This window comes from Salvelinus namaycush, chromosome 11, assembly GCF_016432855.1.
Source record: "Salvelinus namaycush isolate Seneca chromosome 11, SaNama_1.0, whole genome shotgun sequence".
Classification (NCBI taxonomy): domain Eukaryota; kingdom Metazoa; phylum Chordata; class Actinopteri; order Salmoniformes; family Salmonidae; genus Salvelinus; species Salvelinus namaycush.
Window position 1 is genome coordinate 7926441 of NC_052317.1, and position 19939 is coordinate 7946379.

Sequence of the window (19939 nt, forward strand, 5' to 3'; positions counted from 1 at the left end):
GCTGCTTTAACAGTGTAACTAAGGGGCCTAGCCCGAAACACAAAAAAGCCCCATTAAAAACAACCATTATTCCTCCTCCACCAAACTTTACAGTTGGCACTATGCATCCGGGCAGGTAGTGTTCTCATGATCCGCCAAACCGATATTAGTCCGTCGGACTGACAGATGGTGAAGCGTGATTCATCACGCCAGAGAACGATTTTCCTTTGCTCCAGATTCCAATTGCGGCTAGCTTTACACCATTCCAGCCGGCATTTGGCATTGCGCATGGTGATCTTATGCTTTTGTGCACTTACAGTTGACCGGGGCAGCTCTGGCAGGGCAGAGATTTGATGGACTAACTTGTTGGAAAGGTAGCATTCTATGATGGTGCCACATTGAAAGTCACTGAGCTCTTCAGTAAGGGCATTCTACTGCCAATGTTTGTCTATGGAGATTGCATGGCTGTTTTCTCGATTTTATACACCTGTCAGCAACAGTGTGGCTGAAATAGCCGAATCCACTAATTTGAAGGGGTGTCCACATACTTTTGTATATATAGTGTATTTTTGAGGGATTCACAGCCATCTATAGTTCATTGAACTGACTGAATATGTTAAGATTTGTATACATTGGCCACCAGGGGTCCAAAGATACAAAGACCACCAGGGGTCCATGGCAGAGTTTTAGTTTGGATTGTTCCTGCTCCCTTCAATAGTGTTCTTCACCAACGGATAGTAAGGGGTGCAGTCCCCCTTTCAAATACTAAGTGGTCTAAAAGGAAATAAGACAAATGGTCTAAAAGTGTAGTAAATATATTGAGAGAGAGAGAAATGAAATTCTCAATCATTATGTACGTAAAAATGGTTGCGTTCGCTTCCCACGATGCAGTGCAATTGTACGTAACCAAATATTTTCTATTATATTGACAAGACAGTCGAGTGACTGCTCTAACAATGGAAATACATGTCCATGAAGATGGAAGGCAGGCGGAAAGAGACGATATCTTGTGGGACCATACTAGCTAATAAGAGGGCAAATACGCGTGTGAACAACAGTCACAACTCCGATATAAAGTTGTTTTTTCTAAGTTGCTGAAATCCCATGTGCGTCTACTTATATCAGTGCGTTCGTGACAATCAAACAATTGACCAAATTCGACACTTGTCATAGACTTCCTTACAACAATTTCTCATTGGTAGTCTTAAATTCGTGGACAGATTTTGTGCGGAGTAAACCCTCTCGCTTTGCCTCTTCCTCTCTGATATAACTGGCTAGCCATCTTCTTGACAAGAGTAAGGTAGGCGCTGTTTGGAATGTCAGTTCCATGAAGTGGGAAATAGTGACAGTGTATTCTTGGTAATGTGTTTCAATTACCTTTTAAACAGTGTTAGTATTGAATAATTTTTAATTCGCAAGTCAAGAGGGGAGAGTAGACTTGATCCGCATGATGTCTTACATACTTGTCCCAACGTAGAGGAGTGTTGTAGCTAGCAAGCTAGCTAGCTAGCCAACCACGTTAGCTCTTTGAGTGGAGGGGTACGGGCCCGCCTCAGACTAAAGTAGCTCCTGCAGCTGGGGAGCTCTATCTGCGACAGCGGCCATCTGACAACTACGGAGTCGGGACATTACTTACTGGGCAGGCCGGTTCGGACGGATCAAAGCTTTGGATCAGTTATTTAATTGCTAGCTACTTCTATTGGCAAACGCCGCATTGCTTGAATTGAGAGGGTTGGTCTTCAATGTTATGAACTCGTAAAATGCAACAGGAGACGAGAGGAGGTAGGATGACTTACTCGTCTTGATAATAGAATAACTGAAATCGATGCAAATACGCTGTTTCAGATAGCCATTTGTCGGCTGGTACTAGCCCACTCGCGTTTGACGCAGGATATTTAGACGAGTTGTAAACGCAGGCTCTCAAAATGTCTAAAATGCCGGCTAAAAAGAAGAGCTGTTTTCAGATCACAAGTGTGACACAGGCTCAGGTGGCGGCCAGCAGTGCCACGGATGACACAGAGAGCCTGGACGACCCAGACGAATCACGGACTGAAGACGTGTCTTCGGAAATATTCGACATGTCCCGGGCTGACTACGAGCCGGAGGTATGTGATCGAAGTTCATCTGAGGAAACCCTAAACCATGTAGGGGAGCAAGAGGCACCTGGCGTTATACCTCAAGTTGGGCAGCTACCTGCAATGTCGGGTCCCCCAAATGAGTGTTTTGCTATTCGAAAGGTGGGAGTGGCAGGCTCTCATGTTAGCCAGCAAACTCTGGGAACTGGTTCCTCAAGCGGCCTCCCTAGTATCGCTCAGTCCAGGCTCATGCAACAGCCTGCCCCAGTGACCAGTGGGGTGGCTACCAACGTGTCAGTGAGCACATCTCAGCCAATAGTGACTAGTTCAACCCCTACTTCTACGACGTCGACAACAAGTTGCAGTTCACGCTTCAGGGTCATCAAACTTGACCATGGTACTGGAGAGCCCTTCAGAAGGGGCCGATGGACTTGCACAGAGTTCTATGAGAAAGACTCGGAGGGTAACACAGTGGTTAACAGGACTGCGGATAACATTAGGCATGCCAATGCGTTGGACCCCAGCGCCGACAAGGACAGCGGGCTGGGGTTGACAGGTGGTTCGGTGGTCGCACCGGCGACTCTCTCAGGTCAGGGCCTAGACTCTATAGTGGATGCTGCTGCACTTAGTGCCTCGCACATTCCCCCAGTGGACACACTGCTGCAGCAGCTCCACCACCAAAACTACAACATGGGGCAGCCTGGAACAGCCACATCCAACGCTTTCCCCACCAACAAACCCATGGCTGTCTCAGTTAAGCAGCCAGCTCTGGGCACTATCCAACCCGCTGCCCTCCAGAACCTCCTTGTGGGGTTCAACGGTCTGCCTCAAACTGGCATCCACATACAGAAATTTCATAGTGTGCCCCCGGCAGCCCAGACCCAGCCGCTGGCTTACCCTCTCCAGCAGCAGCAACCCATGCTACAGCATCTTCCACTGGGACACCATCTATCCAACCAACCCCCAGGCCTGCCCCAGAACCAGGCTGACTACTACCAACACCACCAACCTGTCATGGAGGCAGTGGCGTCGGCTGGCCAGACCCTTTCCATGGCCAGCCTCTCCGTGGGACAACCTATGGGTCAGGGCCCATCGCCGGTCATGACTCCCGCCGCCGGGGTGCCGATGCAGGGCCAGGTAGGGGAGTTGGCAGCAGCGGGGGGAGGTGTCTCTTTACCCCTTAGTCAGCCAGCTCCAGGCTTGATGGGTGCAGGTATTGGAGGTGTTGGGGCCTCCATGCTGCTGGGCAGATCCTCTACCCTGCAGCAGCCTGTGTGTCAGTACGCCCCCACAGGGATGCCTCAGCCCCTCGGGCTCCACTCCATGCCCCCCAGTGCCCAAAACGTGCCTACCGCCGTCGTAGCCGTGACCACCAGCATTGCCGGCATGCCCACCACTGTTCCCAGTGCCTCCAACACCGCTGCAGCAGTCCCTGCCACCATGTCAAACCTGACCGGCTTCTTGTTGCCCGGGCAACAGGCCCGCAATGGCGGGGGGGTGCAGGACCTCTTGGCTGCCGGGTTTGACCAGGTGGAGGAGGGCAGTAGGAAGGTGGAGGTCCTCGCGGCAGCTCAGCCTCCCGCCATCGCTGAGAAAAACCTGTTGAAGACCCCAGAGGGCCTGCATCAGGCCGACAACCCCTCTGTGAACAGCCTGTTTGGAATACCCATACAAATGGACTGGGACGAGGACAGGTAAGGCCCCACCACCATCGTTCACCCTGTTACAGTTCACCATAGAAGGGAATAACCTAGCTAGAAAGTCAACTAAATGCTGTCAGGCAACATACTATGGACTCTCAGGGGCAGAGCCATTCAGATACATGACTTAGGCCTAGCCTAAAATTGCCAAAGACTCCAGTCACCCAAACCATAGACTGTTCACTCTTTTACCATCCGGCAAACGGACCAACAGGCTTTGAGACAGCTTCTACCCCCAAGCCATAAGACTGCTAAATGGTCAATTAATGGTACCCGAACTGTCTGTACTGACTCTCCATCTTGCGCTGTCCTTATGGACACTCACTAGACTATATATACACACTCACACACTACATTGACACTCCCACACAAAACCCACACACATTCAAATACACCACATACATCCACACACACATACCGACAACACAAATGCACACATTACACACACGCACGCACACTCATTTGCTGCTGCTACTCTGTTCTTTATTTTAGTCTTATCTATCCTGATGCCTAGTCACTTTACCTTGCATTCATGTCTGTCTCTAATACTTTACCTCTGCACATTGATCTGGTACTGGTACTCCCTGTATACATCTCCATTCTTGTGCATTTAATTGTATTCCTCGTGTCACTATTTTAATTGTATTATTTTTAAACCGCATCGTTGGGAAGGGCTCGTAGGCAAGCATTTGTACTACACCCGTTGTATTCATGTTAAAATTCAATTTGATTTGATTAGCTATAGCGAAACAATAGCTCAATCTCCTTGGTTGAGGTATAAATCATTTTGGTACGGTTTTTCTCTGTAAGCAGTACAATTGGCAGGTTTTATATCGGTGTAGAAAAACAACATTGCAGCTGTGGAGTGGTTTTATAAAGTGCAGGGGGTGTGCGTTCACATGGGGGAGGGTCTGTTTTGAAATTGTGGCAGCCAGCTCTCTGGACACACAGTGCATTTGGAAAGTATTCAGACCCTTTGACTTTTTCCACATTTTGTTACGTTACAGCCTTATTCAAAAATGTATTGTCATTTTTTTCCCTCAATCTACACACAATACCGCATAATGACAAAGCAAAAATAGGTTTTTAGAAACGGAAATATCACATTTACCTAAGTATTCAGACCTTTTACTCAGTACTTTGTTGCTCGCCTTTGGCAGTGATTATAGCCTCGAGTCTACTTGGGCATGACGCTACAAGCTTGGCACACCTGTATTTGGGGAGTTTCTTCCATTCTCTGCAGATCCTCTCAAGTTCTGTCAGGTTGGATGGGGACCGTCGCTGCACAGCTATCTTCAGGTTTCTCCAAAGATGTTCAAGTCCGGGCTCTGGCTGGGCCACTCAAGGACTTCTAGACTTGTCCCGAAGCCCCTCCCGCATTGTCTTGGTTGTGTGCTTAGGTTCATTGTCCTGTTGGAAGGTGAACCTTTGCACAAGTCTGAGGTCCTGAACTCTCTGGAGCAGGTTTTCAGCAAGGGTCTTTCAGTACTTTGCTCCGTTCATCTTTCCCTCGATCCAGACTAGTCTCCCAGTCCCTGCTGCTGAAAAACATTCCCACAGCATGATGTTGCCACCACCATGCTTCACCGTAGGGATGGTGCCATGTTTTTTTCCCCAGACGTGACACTTGGCATTAAGGTCAAAGAGTTCAATCTTGGTTTTCATCAGACCAGAGAGTGTTGTTTCTCATGGTCAGAGTCCTATGGTGGCCTTTTGGCAAACCCCAAGCGTTACTGAAGAGTGGCTTCCGTCTGGCCACTCTACCATAAAGGCCTGATGGGTGGAGTGCTGCAGAGATGGTTGTCCTTCTGGAAGGTTCTCCCATCTCCACAGAGGAACTCTGGAGCTCTGTCAGAGTGACTATCGGGTTCTTGGTCACCTCCCTGACCAAGACCCTTCTCCCCCAATTGCTCTCTAGCTACAATGTTATCTTCAACCTAGCATGTATTTTAGCTAGCTAGCTAGCTGCTCTGCAGTGCAAGCTAGCTTGACTTGCTATAAAGTTTGAGAAACAAGTTGAGGAAAAAGTAATTAAACAACTTTTTGTATTATCACCTGAAACTGTATTTATCCTGGCATGAATGAGAAGTTCATATTTTCTAATCTCCCAAAAATACATGTGATCTCTGACGAGAGACTCTCCTTCCATCTTGCATTAAACACTTGTCCGTTCAGTAGCGGGACAAGACTCCATGAAGATGACGTAAGGCATAATGAAATATGTCACGATGTACATGGGTCAATTATAGAGTTAAGAAATCAGCATTTTCAAAACGCAGACCATCAAATCTGCATTTTTAAACCTTTTGACTTGAATGTTTACATTGAAATTAAAGAGTGACTTTTTTGTCTGATCAGGGGCATGCAACTAGGACTGACCCCTTTTTTAAAATGTTTTAACCGACTGGTCGATTATGTAGTCGATAGGCTGTTGGTCGACCTAGATTTCGCTAGTTGAGCAGTCACAAAAAATTTTATGGTGCACACGATACCTGTCTGATTCACACCTGTCTGAGTGGACTAATCCATTGCGGAGGCTGTGGGGATGTCACTGTCACTTTTGTGCTACTGAAATTGTATATGTTTATATTATGTAAGAACAATGGTGCAACTAATAAAAAATATAATTTTATATCATGCTTTCTCTTGCCTTTAGAGCGGTCGCTGTCCATGGTTCTGAAACGCCAGTGCGCTGTTGAATTGGTACCTTATTCATGTTGCTATGTGCATAATAGCGAAGTTAACCAGTATATTGGTGTTGAGAACAATACGGAGGAGGTAGAATTAGGAGACAGGAAAACAGCCCTTGCCTTAATTGTCTAAGAAAATTGAGGAGAGGGGAAACCCCAACTTAATTAGGTCTAATCAATAGCCTAACTGTTAAATGTGCCTGACTTTAAGTCATCCATATACAGTACCAGTCAAAAGTTTGGACACACCTACTCATTCAAGGGTTTTTCTTTATTTTTACTATGGTCTACATTGTTGAATAATAGTGAAGACATCAAAACTATGAAATAACATATATTGAATCATGTAGTAACAAAAAATAGATTATTGAAAGTAGCCACCCTTTGCCTTGATGGCAGCTTTGCACACACTTGGCATTCTCTCAAGCAGCTTCATGAGGAATGCCTTTACAACAGTCTTGGAAGGAGTTCCCACAAATGCTAAGCGCTTGTCTGTTTTTCCTTAACTCTGCGGTCCAACTCATCCCAAACCATCTCAATTGGGTTGAGGTCGGTGGATTGTTGGAGGCCAGGTCATCTGATGCAGCACTCCATCACTCTCCTTGGTCAAATAGCCCTTACCAGCCTGGATGTGTGTTGGGTCATTGTCCTGTTGGAAAAACAAATGATAGTCCCACTAAGCGCAAACCAGATGATGGCATATCACTGCAGAATGCTGTGGTAGCCATGCTGGTTAAGTGTGCCTTGAATTCTAAATAAATCACTGACAGTGTTACCAGTAAAGCACCCCCACACCACCAACCAAAAATCTCAAATTTGGACTCATCAGACCAAAGGACAGATTTCCACCAGTCTAATGTCCATTGCTCGTGTTTCATGGACAAGCAAGTCTCTTCTTCTTATTGGTGTCCTGTAGTAGTGGTTTCTTTGCAATTTGACCATGAAGGCCTGATTCACGCAGTCTCTGAACAGTTGATGTTGAGATGTCTGTTAATTGAGCTCTGTGAAGCATTTATTTGGGCTGCAATTTCTGAGGCTGGTAACTTTTTAATGAACTTATCCTCTGCAGCAGAAGTAACTCTGGGTCTTCCTTTCCTGTGGTGGTCCTCATGAGAGTCAGTTTCATCATAGCGCTTGATGGCTTTTGCGACTGCACTTTAAGAAACTTTCAAAGTTCCTGAAATGTTAAGAATTGAAGGGTCATGTCGTTAAGTAATAATGGACTTTTAATAAGGCACACCTGTAAATTTAAATGCATTCCAGGTGACTACCTCATGAAGCTGGTTGAGAGAATGCCAAGAGTGTGCAAAGCTGTTATCAAGGCAAAGGGTGGCTACTTTGAAGAATCTCATATGATCATATCATTATATTAATAATGTCGTTGTCATTCTTAGGGTTAGTATAGTAGCCTTGCATAACCACCATCGAGCTGTAGGCCTTATGAGTGCATCCTGTTTAGTCTTAATACCGTAACTTACTTAGGCCTAAATCTCTCTCTCTCTATATATATATATGAGAGAGAGACATTTATATGCTACTGTATCAATATTATCACACAGTATACAAGTCATTCATGATTTGAAATGTAATCAAGCATTTTACTTTTAAAATGAAATTATGAAGGGACCCTTGAATAATTAGTGTAAACAATAAATAAACCTTTCCATGTTGGCAGTTGCATTAACAAATGCATGCTACTGGTTTTAGTCTGTAATAAAGGCTTTACAACGCAAATTTTTAAACTGGTAGTTTTATAATTTAGTGTTTACATTGTTCCAAACAGTCCCCAATTTTTTTTTTTTAAATAAAATTGTAATCTAACCTGTTTTGCACACAATATGCAACCAGCGCTTGCTCCTTACCTTCCTCCTTTTTCTTTATCTCCAGTAGTTTCCACAACTAAATCAAATCTATTCCACACATCTGACTTCCCCTTTCCCTCCTGCACCCAGTAAATATTTCCCTGTTTTTTTCGAGTTTATTTTTCATGTCCTCCGCATCCATTTTGCTGTCATGTGATGGGAGAGCAAGGGTTGAGGGAATAGGGAATGTTATTTTCTAAACAAAATGGGTTTTTTGATATCAAATCAATTGTGGTCGGACTCTCTCTAGTTATTTGTGTCTTAAATATTTAATCTAACAGTGCGCTTAAAGCATCAGACAAGCTCAGTCCATATAGTGGATTTTATTAAAACACGTAGGGTGTGTCTACATATAGAAAAATGTGTTTTAAAAATGTTGGCTAATCAAAGTTTTTTTTTTTTTGAGTCGGATAGCTGTACATGCAACAACAGTATTCCTTCACAGAAAATGCATTAGTGCACCACATTCGGCAGAAAATAGCTTCATTTTCATCAGATGACAACAGAAGTGCAACGCTATTTGGCTAGTCTTTTTATTTCTGTTGATCATAGAAGGAATGCAGCCAGCTACATTTCACAATGTTTTGCTTGAAGTTAAACTGGTGTTTTACCTGAGAAAAGTAGCTACACATCAGTCAGAGTGCTGTCTACTTATAAAAATGAATTCTCATCCGAGTGTAGACGTGCAACTGAGCACAAAATGAGTCTGATGCCAAGCAGAAATTACAATAAGAAGCATTTTAGATCTGCGTTGAAAAAACGCAGCAAGATATTTCTTATGCGTTTTGTAATTTTGTTGTTGTTGTGGAATTCTGCATTAAGCTGCATCCCGCTACCGGGATCGATATGAAAGTGAAAGTGCAGGGCGTCAAATTCAAACAACAGAAATCTCATAATTAAAATTCCTCAAACATACATGTCTTATATAATTTTAAAGGTAATCTTGTTGTTAATCCCACCAAAGTGTCCGATTTCAAATATGCTTTTCAGCGAAAGCACTACAAACAATTATGTAAGCAATAAGCACAGCCATTTTTCCAGCGAAATATAGCAGTCACAAAATGCAGAAATAGAGAAAATTAATCACTAACCTTTGATTATCTTCATCAGATGACACTCATAGGACTTCATGTTACACAATACATGCAAGTTTTGTTTGATAAAGTTCATATTTATATCAAAAAATCGGAGTTTACATTGGCGCGTTACAATCACTAGTTCCAAAAACATCAGGTGATTTTTGCATAGCCACATCGTTTCAATCGAAATACTCATCATAAATGTAGATGATAATACAAGTTATACACATGGAATTATAGATATACCTCTCCTTAATGCAACCGCTATGTCAGATTTCAAAAAAACTTTACGGAAAAAGCAAATCATGCAATAATCTGAGACGGAGCTCAAAACAATAGCCAAATTAGCCGCCATGTTGGGGTCAACAGAAACCAGAAAATACATGATAAATGTTTCCTTTGATGAACTTCATCAGAATGCAGTCCTAGGAATCCCAGGTCCACAATAAATGCTTGATTTGTTCAATAATGTCCGTTATTTATGTCCAATTAGCTACTTTGGTTAGCGCGTTTGGTAAACAATTCCAAAGTCACAAAGTGCGTCCACTATAACGTGACGAAATGTCCAAAAGTTCCATAACAGTCAGTAGAAACATGTCAAACGATGTACTGAATCAATCTTTAGAATGTTGTTAACATACATCTTGAATAACGTTCCAACCGGAGAATTAGATTGACTTCAGTTGAGCGACGGAACGGAGCTGCCTATCACGTGAACGCGCGTGGTCAAAGCGTGGTCAGCTCGTGACAGTGGTGACTAATTCCTGTCTCCTTCGGCCCCCCTTCACATTAGTCATCAGACAAAGTTCTATTGACTGTTGAAATCTAGTGGAAGCCGTAGGAAGTGAAAACTCATCAATATCTCGCTGTAATTTCAATGAGAGCTTGGTTGAAAATCTAGCACCCTCAGAAAAAATCCAAACAGGAAGTGGAACTTCTCAGGTTTTTTGCCTCCCAATTGAGTTCTGTTATACTCACAGACATAATTCAAACCGTTTTAGAAACTTCAGAGTGTTTTCTATCCAATACTAATAATAATATGCAAATATGAGCAACTATGACTGAGGAGCAGGCCGTTTCCTCTGGGCACCTCTGTGCACCTTTCATCCAAGCTACTCAATACTGCCCCTGCAGCCATAAGAAGTTAACGCACCTCTGGCAAAGATTACAGCCTTGAGTCGTCTTGTGTATGACGCTACAAGCTTAGTACACCTGTTTTTGGGGAGTTCCTCTGGTTCTTCTCTGCAGAACCTCTCAAGCTTTGTCAGGTTGGATGGAGTGTCACTGCATAGCTTTTTTCAGTTATCTCCAGAGATGTTCAAGCCCAGGCTCTGACTCGGCCACTCAAGGACATTCAGAGACTTGTCCCGAAGCCACTCCTGCGTTGTCTTGGCTGTCTGCTTAGGGTCGTTGTCCTGTTGGAAGGTGAACCCCGGTTTGAGATCCTGAGCAGTCTGGAGCAGATTTCCATGGTTTCTAAACCTGTTTTTGCCTTGTAATTATGGGGTATTGTGTGTAGAATGAGGATGAACATTTATTGAATACATTTTAGAATGAGCGTAACAAAGTGAAAAAATGGAAGGGGTCTAAATACGAATGTACTGTGTGTATGTTTTGATGGAGGCTACAATCTATCTGCAATATTTAAGCTGATCAACTTTGGGACTGTGAAGACACCTCTGGTGGCATGTCTTGTGGGGTATGCATGCGTTTTTGAGCTGTGGGCTAATAGGTTAAACAGACAGCTCAGTACATTCACCATGTCAATACTTCTCACAAATACAAGTAGTGATGAAATCAATCTCATGTACTTTGAGCCAGGAGAGATGAACATATTATTGTTAGCTCTCATGTACATTTAAGGGCCAGCCATGCTGCCCTTTTCTGGGCCAATTGCAATTTTCCTAAGTCCCTCTAATTGGCATCTGATAACACGACAGGACAGTTGTCCAGCTGCAATAACTAGAGCAGGTAGGACCTGCCTTGTTGATATCTATGTTAAGAAAGCAGAGCAGCACTTTATTATGGACAGACCTCTCCCCATCTTAGCTACTGTTCCATCAATATGTTTGACCATGACAGTTTACAATCCAAGGTTACTCCAAGGAGTTCAGTCTCTTCAACTTGCACAATTTCTACATTATTCATTACAATATTTACAGTAGATACAGGTTTTACTCAGAGCCAGTGGTAGGTCATTAGTAAAGATTTTTTAAAAGGGGCCAAGACTGCTGCCCTGGGGAATGCCTGACTCTAACTGGATTATGTTGGAAAGGATTCCATTAATTCCTGTGGTTGTTGTAAATACCCTAGTAGGTTGACTGATAACCTGAACCAGGTTACAGTTTTAAATCTTTTTCCTGAGTGGGCAGCTTGATGAAAGCCAGTTAATATTTGGGTCATGATACTGACTTTTGGCACTTGGTCTATAGCAGCTTCCCACAAGAATGGGCTTTAGGTGGGGCAGGTGAACCTGTAGCCATATTACTTCAACAGCATTTGGCATGAAATCCTCAAAGCATTACAGGAATATGACTCTGAACATAAACAGCAACTCCTCTACCATTGGCATTCCTGTCTCTTCTGAAGATGTTGAAACCATGTATTGCTACCACTGTATCATCAAAGGTATTATCTAAGTGAGTTTCAGAGATAGTATATGAACGTTATCTTCTAGCAAGTTATCGATTTCATGAACCTTGTTTCCTAGGCTACATGTTAATGTGGGCTATTTTTAGCACTTGTTTTTATTGCTTTACTGGGAGGCTTATCAGAAGTAGACATGACACTGATATTTATGTTTGAGCTGATAGTGCAGGGTGAACTGCACATAGTGGACTTCCTACTAGGTCAAACAGCCTCAGTGATAACAGTATAACTCAGGCTCATAGGCTCATGATTACTGCATACAATAGCTGTGGGATTGACCGAGGCATTCAGGGGAGTTGGAGGGACATAGTGAGGTTATTTACATTATGACTGCCAACACCCCTGGGACAATGTCAATTTGCAGCAGCACTATGACAACTCGGCGACAAAATGGCAGGGATTATCTGAGCAGGGCTTGGGTCACTGATAAGTCATTGTCTCAATGCAACCTTTAAATGCTAGCACAGGAGCCAAAATGATTTGGATGGACTCCGTCATTCCTGTAAAGCATCTTCTTTTTCCAAAAGGTGTCAAAGTTAACTTTTAAAGATAACGCCAACAGAGCTACAGTAGTCTTTTAGCCAGATGTGTAATGCCAGTAGCCTGCTGAGTCTTTCACAGCGATGGTGCCGGGCCTGAAATAATTGGTCACTTTTTTTGGACAGCCTTGTATTGTCCTGTACTCGTGCTCCAGTATAGCAAAGGGTTCTTGCCCCGGGAACCGAGATGTTTCTCACCATAGCTGCCTGATGATATTCACGTAGTAGACCCCCCCCCCCCCCCCCCCCCCCCCCCCCCCCCCCTTAGGAAAATGTTCTGGGAAGATGGGCCAGGAGTTGGTGCAATGCAATACAGGAGTCAAGTTTGGGGATAAGATGGGCCTACAAACATAAGTATGATATCTTGGAAGTAGGGATGCAAATTTTGGTCAATTTTGCTGTAGACTAACCGACCCTCATTAACCTTTCTGGCGCAGGCGTTCCGCTAGCGACCCACCTCGACAACATCCGGTGAAATTGCAGAGCGCCAAATTCAAAATGCAGAAATAGTCTTAATAAACATTCATAAAAAATACAAGTGTTATACATCGGCTTCAAGATGAACTTCTTGTTAATCCAGCCGCTTTGTCAGAGTTCAAAAAGGCTTTACGGCGAAAGCATACCATGCGATTATCTGAGGACAGCGTCCCGCTTACAAAAGCATACAAACATTTTACAACCAAGTAAAGGAATTACAAAAGTCAGAAATAGCGATAAAATTAATTACTTACCTTTGAAGATCTTCATATGGTTGCAGTCACAAGAGTCCCAACTACACAATAAATGTTAGTTTTGTTCGATAAAGTCTCTTTTTATATCCCAAAAACTCATTTGTTGGCGCGTTTTGTTCAGTAATCCACTGGCTCAAAGGTGGTCAAAACATGCAGACGAATACATCCTAATAGTACCGATAAAGTTCGTTGAAACATGTCAAACGGTGTTTATAATTAATCCTCAGGTTGTCAATTGTCTAAATAATCGATAATATTTCAACCGGACAATAGCGTATTCAATAGAAAGGAAAAAGAACGAAGGGCGCGCAATCAGTCACGCGTGCAAACCAGCACTGCATGATTCTACAGTCCACTGACAAAGGTCTCATTCTTCTTCATTTTCCAGAAAACAAGCCTGAAACAATGTCTAAAGACTGTTGACATCTAGTGGAAGCCATAGGAACTGCAATTTGGGTCCTAACCCAATAGATACTCTATAGGCATTCAATTGAAAATGCCTATATCAAAAAAATCCCACTTCCTGGATGGATTTTCCTCAGGTTTTCGCTTGCCATATCAGTTCTGTTATACTCACAGACATTATTTTAACAGTTTTGGAAACTTTTAGAGTTTTCTATCCAAATCTACCAATTATATGCATATCCTAGCTTCTGGCCCTGAGTAACAGGCAGTTTACTTTGGGCACGCTTCTCATCCAGATGTTGAAATACTGCCCCCAAGAACTTAACCGTTAACAAATGGTTCAATTTGTTTCGAACAGCAAAATGACTTGATCAACAGAAAATACTATGCATGCATACATGGAATTTTTCATTAAGAGCTTAATTGAAACATGCAACAATAGCACGCCTACGTTTCACAGCCAAAATGCTATTTTATTAATCATGCAACTCCTGTAATGAAGCAGCTAATGTAAAACTTAATTTTAAATAATTTGCCAAAATACAATTTGTGGGAAAACACAGTTCTAAAGACACACAGAGATTAAAATCTCAGACATTTAGAGGAAAAATCTAAAGATGCAACAACTATGGCGGGTTGCTAATATGACTAGGATTGTGCCTTTGGCTTCTGGAGGGCCGATTTCAAGTTTTCATAACAATCGGAAATCGGTATTTTTTTTAAATATTTTTTTTTACACCTTTATTTAATTAACTAGGCAAGTCAGTTAAGAACACATTCTTATTTTCAATGATGGCCTAGGAACGGTGGGTTAACTGCCTCGTTCAGGGGCAGAATGACAGATTTTTACCTTGTCAGCTCGGGGGATTCAATCTTGCAACCTTACAGTTAACTAGTCCAACGCTCTAACCACCTGATTACATTGCACTCCATGAGGAGCCTGCATGTTACGCGAATGCAGTAAGCCAAGGTAAGTTGCTAGCTAGCATTAAAACAATCTTATAAAAAACAATCAATCAATCATAATCACTAGTTAACTACACATGGTTGATGATATTACTAGTTTATCTAGCGTGTCCTGCGTTGCATATAATCGTGGTGCGTATCGTTGCTCCAATGTGTACCTAACCATAAACATCAATGCCTTTCTTAAAATCAATACACAGAAGTATATATGTTTAAACCTGCATATTTAGCTAAAAGAAATCCAGGTTAGCAGGCAATATTAACCAGGTGAAATTGTGTCACTTCTCTTGCGTTCATTGCATGCGGAGTCAGGGTATATGCAACAGTTTGGGCTGCCTAATTTGCCAGAATTTTACGTAATTATTAACATAACATTGAAGGTTGTGCAATGTAACAGGAATATTTAGACTTAGGGATGCTACCCGTTAGATAAAATACGGAACGGTTCCATATTTAACTGAAAGAATGAACGTCTTGTTTTCGAGATGATAGTTTCCGGATTCGACCATATTAATGACCTAAGGCTCGTATTGCTGTGTGTTATTATGTTATAATTAAGTCTATGATTTGATAGAGCAATCTGACTGAGCGATGGTAGGCACCAGCAGGCTCGTAAGCATTCATTCAAACAGCACTTTTGTGCATTTTGCCAGCAGCTCTGCTGTTTATGACTTCAAGCCTATCAACTCCTGAGATTAGGCTGGTGTAACCGATGTGAAATGGCTAGCTAGTTAGCGGGGTGTGCGCTAATAGCGTTTCAAACGTCACTCGCTCTGAGACTTGGAGTGGTTGTTCCCCTTGCTCTGCAAAAAATGAAAACAATACACAAAAGAAACCAAGAAGCAGAAATTATACTGACATTTGAAATACAGTTGAAGGTGGAGCTGATGAACTCTGCAGCTGTAGCTTACTTGACTATACTGTATAATAATGTAAAGTACCATGTAGCAGAGTGGATATTTGTGGAGTGATGGGTAACGCTGCTTCGAGGGTGGCTGTTGTCGTTGTGTTCCTGGTTTGAGCCCAGGTAGGAGCGAGGAGAGGGATGGAAGCTATACTGTTACACTGGCAATACTAAAGTGCCTATAAGAACATCCAATAGTCAAAGGTTAATGAAATACAAATGGTATAGAGATAAATAGTCCTATAATTCCTATAATAACTACAACCTAAAACTTCTTACCTGGGAATATTGAAGACTCGTGTTAAAAGGAACCACCAGCTGTCATATGTTCTGAGCAAGGAACTTAAACGTTAGCTTTCTTACATGGCACATATTGCACTTTTACTTTCTTCAACACTTTGTTTTTGTATTATTTAAACCAAATTGAACATTTCATTATTTATTTGAGGCTAAATTGATTTTATTGATGTATTATATTAAGTTAAAATAAGTGTTCATTCAGTATTGTTGTAATTGTCATCAAAAATTGACCGATTTAATCGGTATCGGCTTTTTTGGCCCTCCAACAATCGGTATCGGCGTTGAAAAATCATAATCGGTCGACCTCTAGTTTCAATGGCATAATAGGAAGTCTATATAAAATAGTTTCCTTCGTTTCTAATGTTGGCTTTTGGCTAGGCTACTTGGAAGCAAGGTAAGACATGCCTCATGAGTTAAAATTGTTTTAAACCTGGACATTTTAAGTATATGTTTTCAAAATGCCTCCAGCTCAGATTGCGAGGTGGTGGGTACCTCGTTGATGGTCTGCCTACTGGATTGCCTATGCACTCGAATGGCGAATGGAGGACACACTTCAATTAGTAGTTGATAAAAATAGTAGCAATAAAGCTGCCATCCTCTTTTTAAACTTTTTTAGAATTGTTGCGCAATGATTGGGCTTATAAGAATTGTTTCACTCCAGCAGCAACCAGCTGTTTGAGGAGCAGCAGCTTTTGCCGTCCATGATATTCCACTCCAAACTAGGTTCCGAGTGCGTGTGTGTGATTTTAAATAAGATGCATGAGGACTAACAAAAATACACGGTCCAATTTAATTCCACTAAATTGTGCAAATTGACAGATAAGCATGACTGGTAAATGTTATTTTCGCCGGCTAACAGATTAACTGTTAATATCCAGGAAGGATAGGCTAGTGCAGGGGTGTCAAACTCATTCCACGGAGGGCCTAGTGTCTGCAGGTTTTTGGTTTTTCCTTTCAATAAAGCCCTAGACAACCAGGTGTGGGGAGTTCCTAACTAATTAGTGATGTTAATTCATCAATCAAGTACAAGGGAGGAGCGAAAACCCGCAGACACTCGGCCCTCCATGGAATGAGTTTGACACCTGTGGGCTAGTGGGTCGGTCCACCTCAACGCGCAAGTCGATTTCGACACCCACCATCTTAGATTGTTCAATAATTGTTTATTTTAGAAACGGATCAAATTACCGTTCTTGAAATATATTTTGATCTGAGAAATTAAGCTAATTGATTGCACCCAAATTGGTGATTATTTTTAATTTATAGGATTCATATAATATTAAATAAATATAGTACCTAGCAATGAGTGAGGAATCTAAAGAAATTGTCAAAAGCCTCCCACCCCAACAACGATTCTCAGGTCGCTATGTCTGACAAGAAGCATGGCACTGCGGTTCAGAGTATTGTAATGTATTCCCACTGAATTTAATGGTGTTTTTTTATATATATTTTTTCCCTGTCCAGAGAAATTAGGCATTGAAGTTGCTAGGTCCAATCCTACATCCTGATATGACCAGTTTCTGACCACTAGATGGTGCTGTTCCAGGTTATTTTTTTATATACCCCCCTCAATGGCAAAGTTCCCCCAAAATACAAAATTACATATTGGTTTCCTTACCCTGTAAACAGTCTATGGACAAGATATGACCGCAATCCATGTGCTGGTTTTGTTGTCCACTGTTTCATTTGTGGCACAAATCCAATGCAAGTCGATGGTACCCTACAGTATGTTGGCATTTTCACGCTTCATGTCCAAATCATCCTGAAGTATCACATTTATTGTGTAACTCAATGATGTTACTTCTAGATGTGGATATGACGCTCAAATGCTAATATAGGTACCATTGACTTGCATTGAATTTGTGCCACAAATGCAAAAAAGTTAGCATTTGAAACAGTGGCCAGGTAAACAACCAAAGCATAGGTTGGTGTTATACCTTGTCCATAAACTGCTTACATGTCATGGGAGGGGGAGAATTGATACTGTATAGTCATTGTTAGGATGGGATTGGCGTAGGGTGGGGGAGGGTGAGTCTCTTGACAATCTCTTTGGATTCCTCATGTCTTATTGTTAGAAAACAGTTTGGTCCAAATCGTATGTTCGGTACTATATTTATTGAATATTGTAAGAATCCTATGAATTAAAATGGCCAATTTTTGGGTGCAATCAATTAATTGCTTAATTTCTCAGCGATCAAATTGTTTCAACAAAATGTTGTAGGAATGCTAATCTTATCGGTTTCTAACTACAGAAATGATTTCAGAACAATCTGAGATGGTGGGTGTCATGGCTTGCTGAAATGACATGGAACAACTCTAGTCTGACATAAGTTACAGATACTAAACCTTGACTGAAAACAGTCCTTTAGTGTAGATATGCAGTTTAGACTAACTTTTCACAGAATCTTAGTGCATATGTTAATCTGTACAGATTTGGTTGAGAGGTGTCACACTTACACTTCCTTTTCATACGCTAAAACTTTCAGTTCCTGAGCTGAGCGCTTGCCTGGGTTGGCAAGCGTGAGAGGAAATGGTAAAATGGCTTGACTCTGTTGGTAATTTCCATATACAGGTTTTATAGACAAATATAGACAAGGCATCCTATGCAGCAGCGCAGGCATTTTGTGTTCGTTCACATATGGCCTAGATACCTAGTTTAACCCTTTTTTTGTTTTACAAGCCTAACTTTTTTTATGTATTTATTTTTATTTCACCTTTATTTAACCAGCTAGGCCAGTTGAGAACAACTTCTCATTTACAACTGCGACCTGGCCAAGATAAAGCAAAGCAGTGCGACCAACAACAACGCAGAGTTACACAAAGAAATGTAGGGTCAATAACACAATAGAAAAATCTATGTACAATGTGTGCAAATGTAGGGAGGTTAGGCAATAAATAGGCCATAGAGGTGAAATAATTACAATTTAGCATTAACACTGGAGTGATAGATGTGCAGATGATGTGCAAGTAGAGATACTGGGGTGCAAAAGGGTAAGTAATAATATGGGGATGAGGTAGTTGGGTGTGCTATTTACAGATTAGCTGTGACTTGCCTTATAAGCTTTTTCAGAAAGTTGTTTAGTGTGTTTTTGCAGCACAGGCTTTTGCTGTTTGAAGGCTCTGGTTCTGCCCTCTGTTGATTCATGAGCCTAACATGCCTTTTTAAAAAGGTATTTAGTAGTGGGTTTTAAAGTATAGGCCTCTCAGTTTTGCCAATTCTAAGTTGCTGTGTTTAAAACGGCAATGATTCACGCCTTGCAACAAAGTGACTGACTATCTTCTTTTAGCTGTTATGAGTGAAGCAAGCAGCCGCTTGTCCCAGGCTCGTGAGAATTAAAACTCTCTCTCCAAATGATTCAAGTGGGAGTCTCATGATAGGGCTGCTGCTATCAGGCAGCGAAGTGGTCTTTCCACCGTGCCGCCATTCTACAGATAAGGCCTCGTCAACGTGGTGTCGGACATCAGTCACTACACTATATCTGACATGTATTTTTTTTCTCTCTCTTTCAATATCTGCCTGAAACATCGAAATTCGTCGTTGTCACCCACCGCCCCTTGTCCGGAATCAAAACCGCACTGGCTGTCGAGACCTGACTAACTTTGCGTCTGTTCCACCTCTGTGTCTTTCGTGCCAGCAGCCACTGGGAACGTCCTCTGTTGCAGTGTCTAGAGCCAGGCCCCTTGACTGACTGACCGGCATAGAGAGGCAAGGCAAACTGGCAGTGGTGACTGAGGTATTCCCGGAACTCTAGGAAGCCACAGAGTGAGTGGAGATCCACGGAGTCATATTTGATATAATGGTCCCAGATGAGTGTGTAGGGTAGCGATAGGCCTAGTACATAGCTCGTATCTCCCTTGGTAACATTCGGGACTATAACATCCAGGCCTAACCAGTTGTAGGTTTCCCATTCTCACAATCTAAATAGCAAATGTCATCAAAGGTGTTGGTAAAATTAGGTGTCTGACTTGTTGCTGTCGCAGTGACTACAACTGTTAATGCCTTACACAGAACCCAAACCGGGGGGGGGGGGTAGTAGAAGGGGGGTAGTAGAAGTGAAAGAGT

At 42.3% G+C, this 19939-nt stretch overlaps 1 protein-coding gene across 1 annotated transcript in view; it reads left to right on the forward strand.

The window, feature by feature from the left end:
* The first annotated feature begins 1262 nt into the window (after positions 1–1262).
* Positions 1263–19939, forward strand: part of LOC120055756 (TSC22 domain family protein 2-like) — a 44944-nt gene continuing 26267 nt past the window's right edge. Inside the window, exon 1 of the mRNA XM_039003701.1 lies at positions 1263–3748. Within this exon, the coding sequence (XP_038859629.1) occupies positions 1905–3748 (1844 nt within the window). The 5' untranslated portion in view covers positions 1263–1904. The remainder of the gene's footprint in view (positions 3749–19939) is intronic.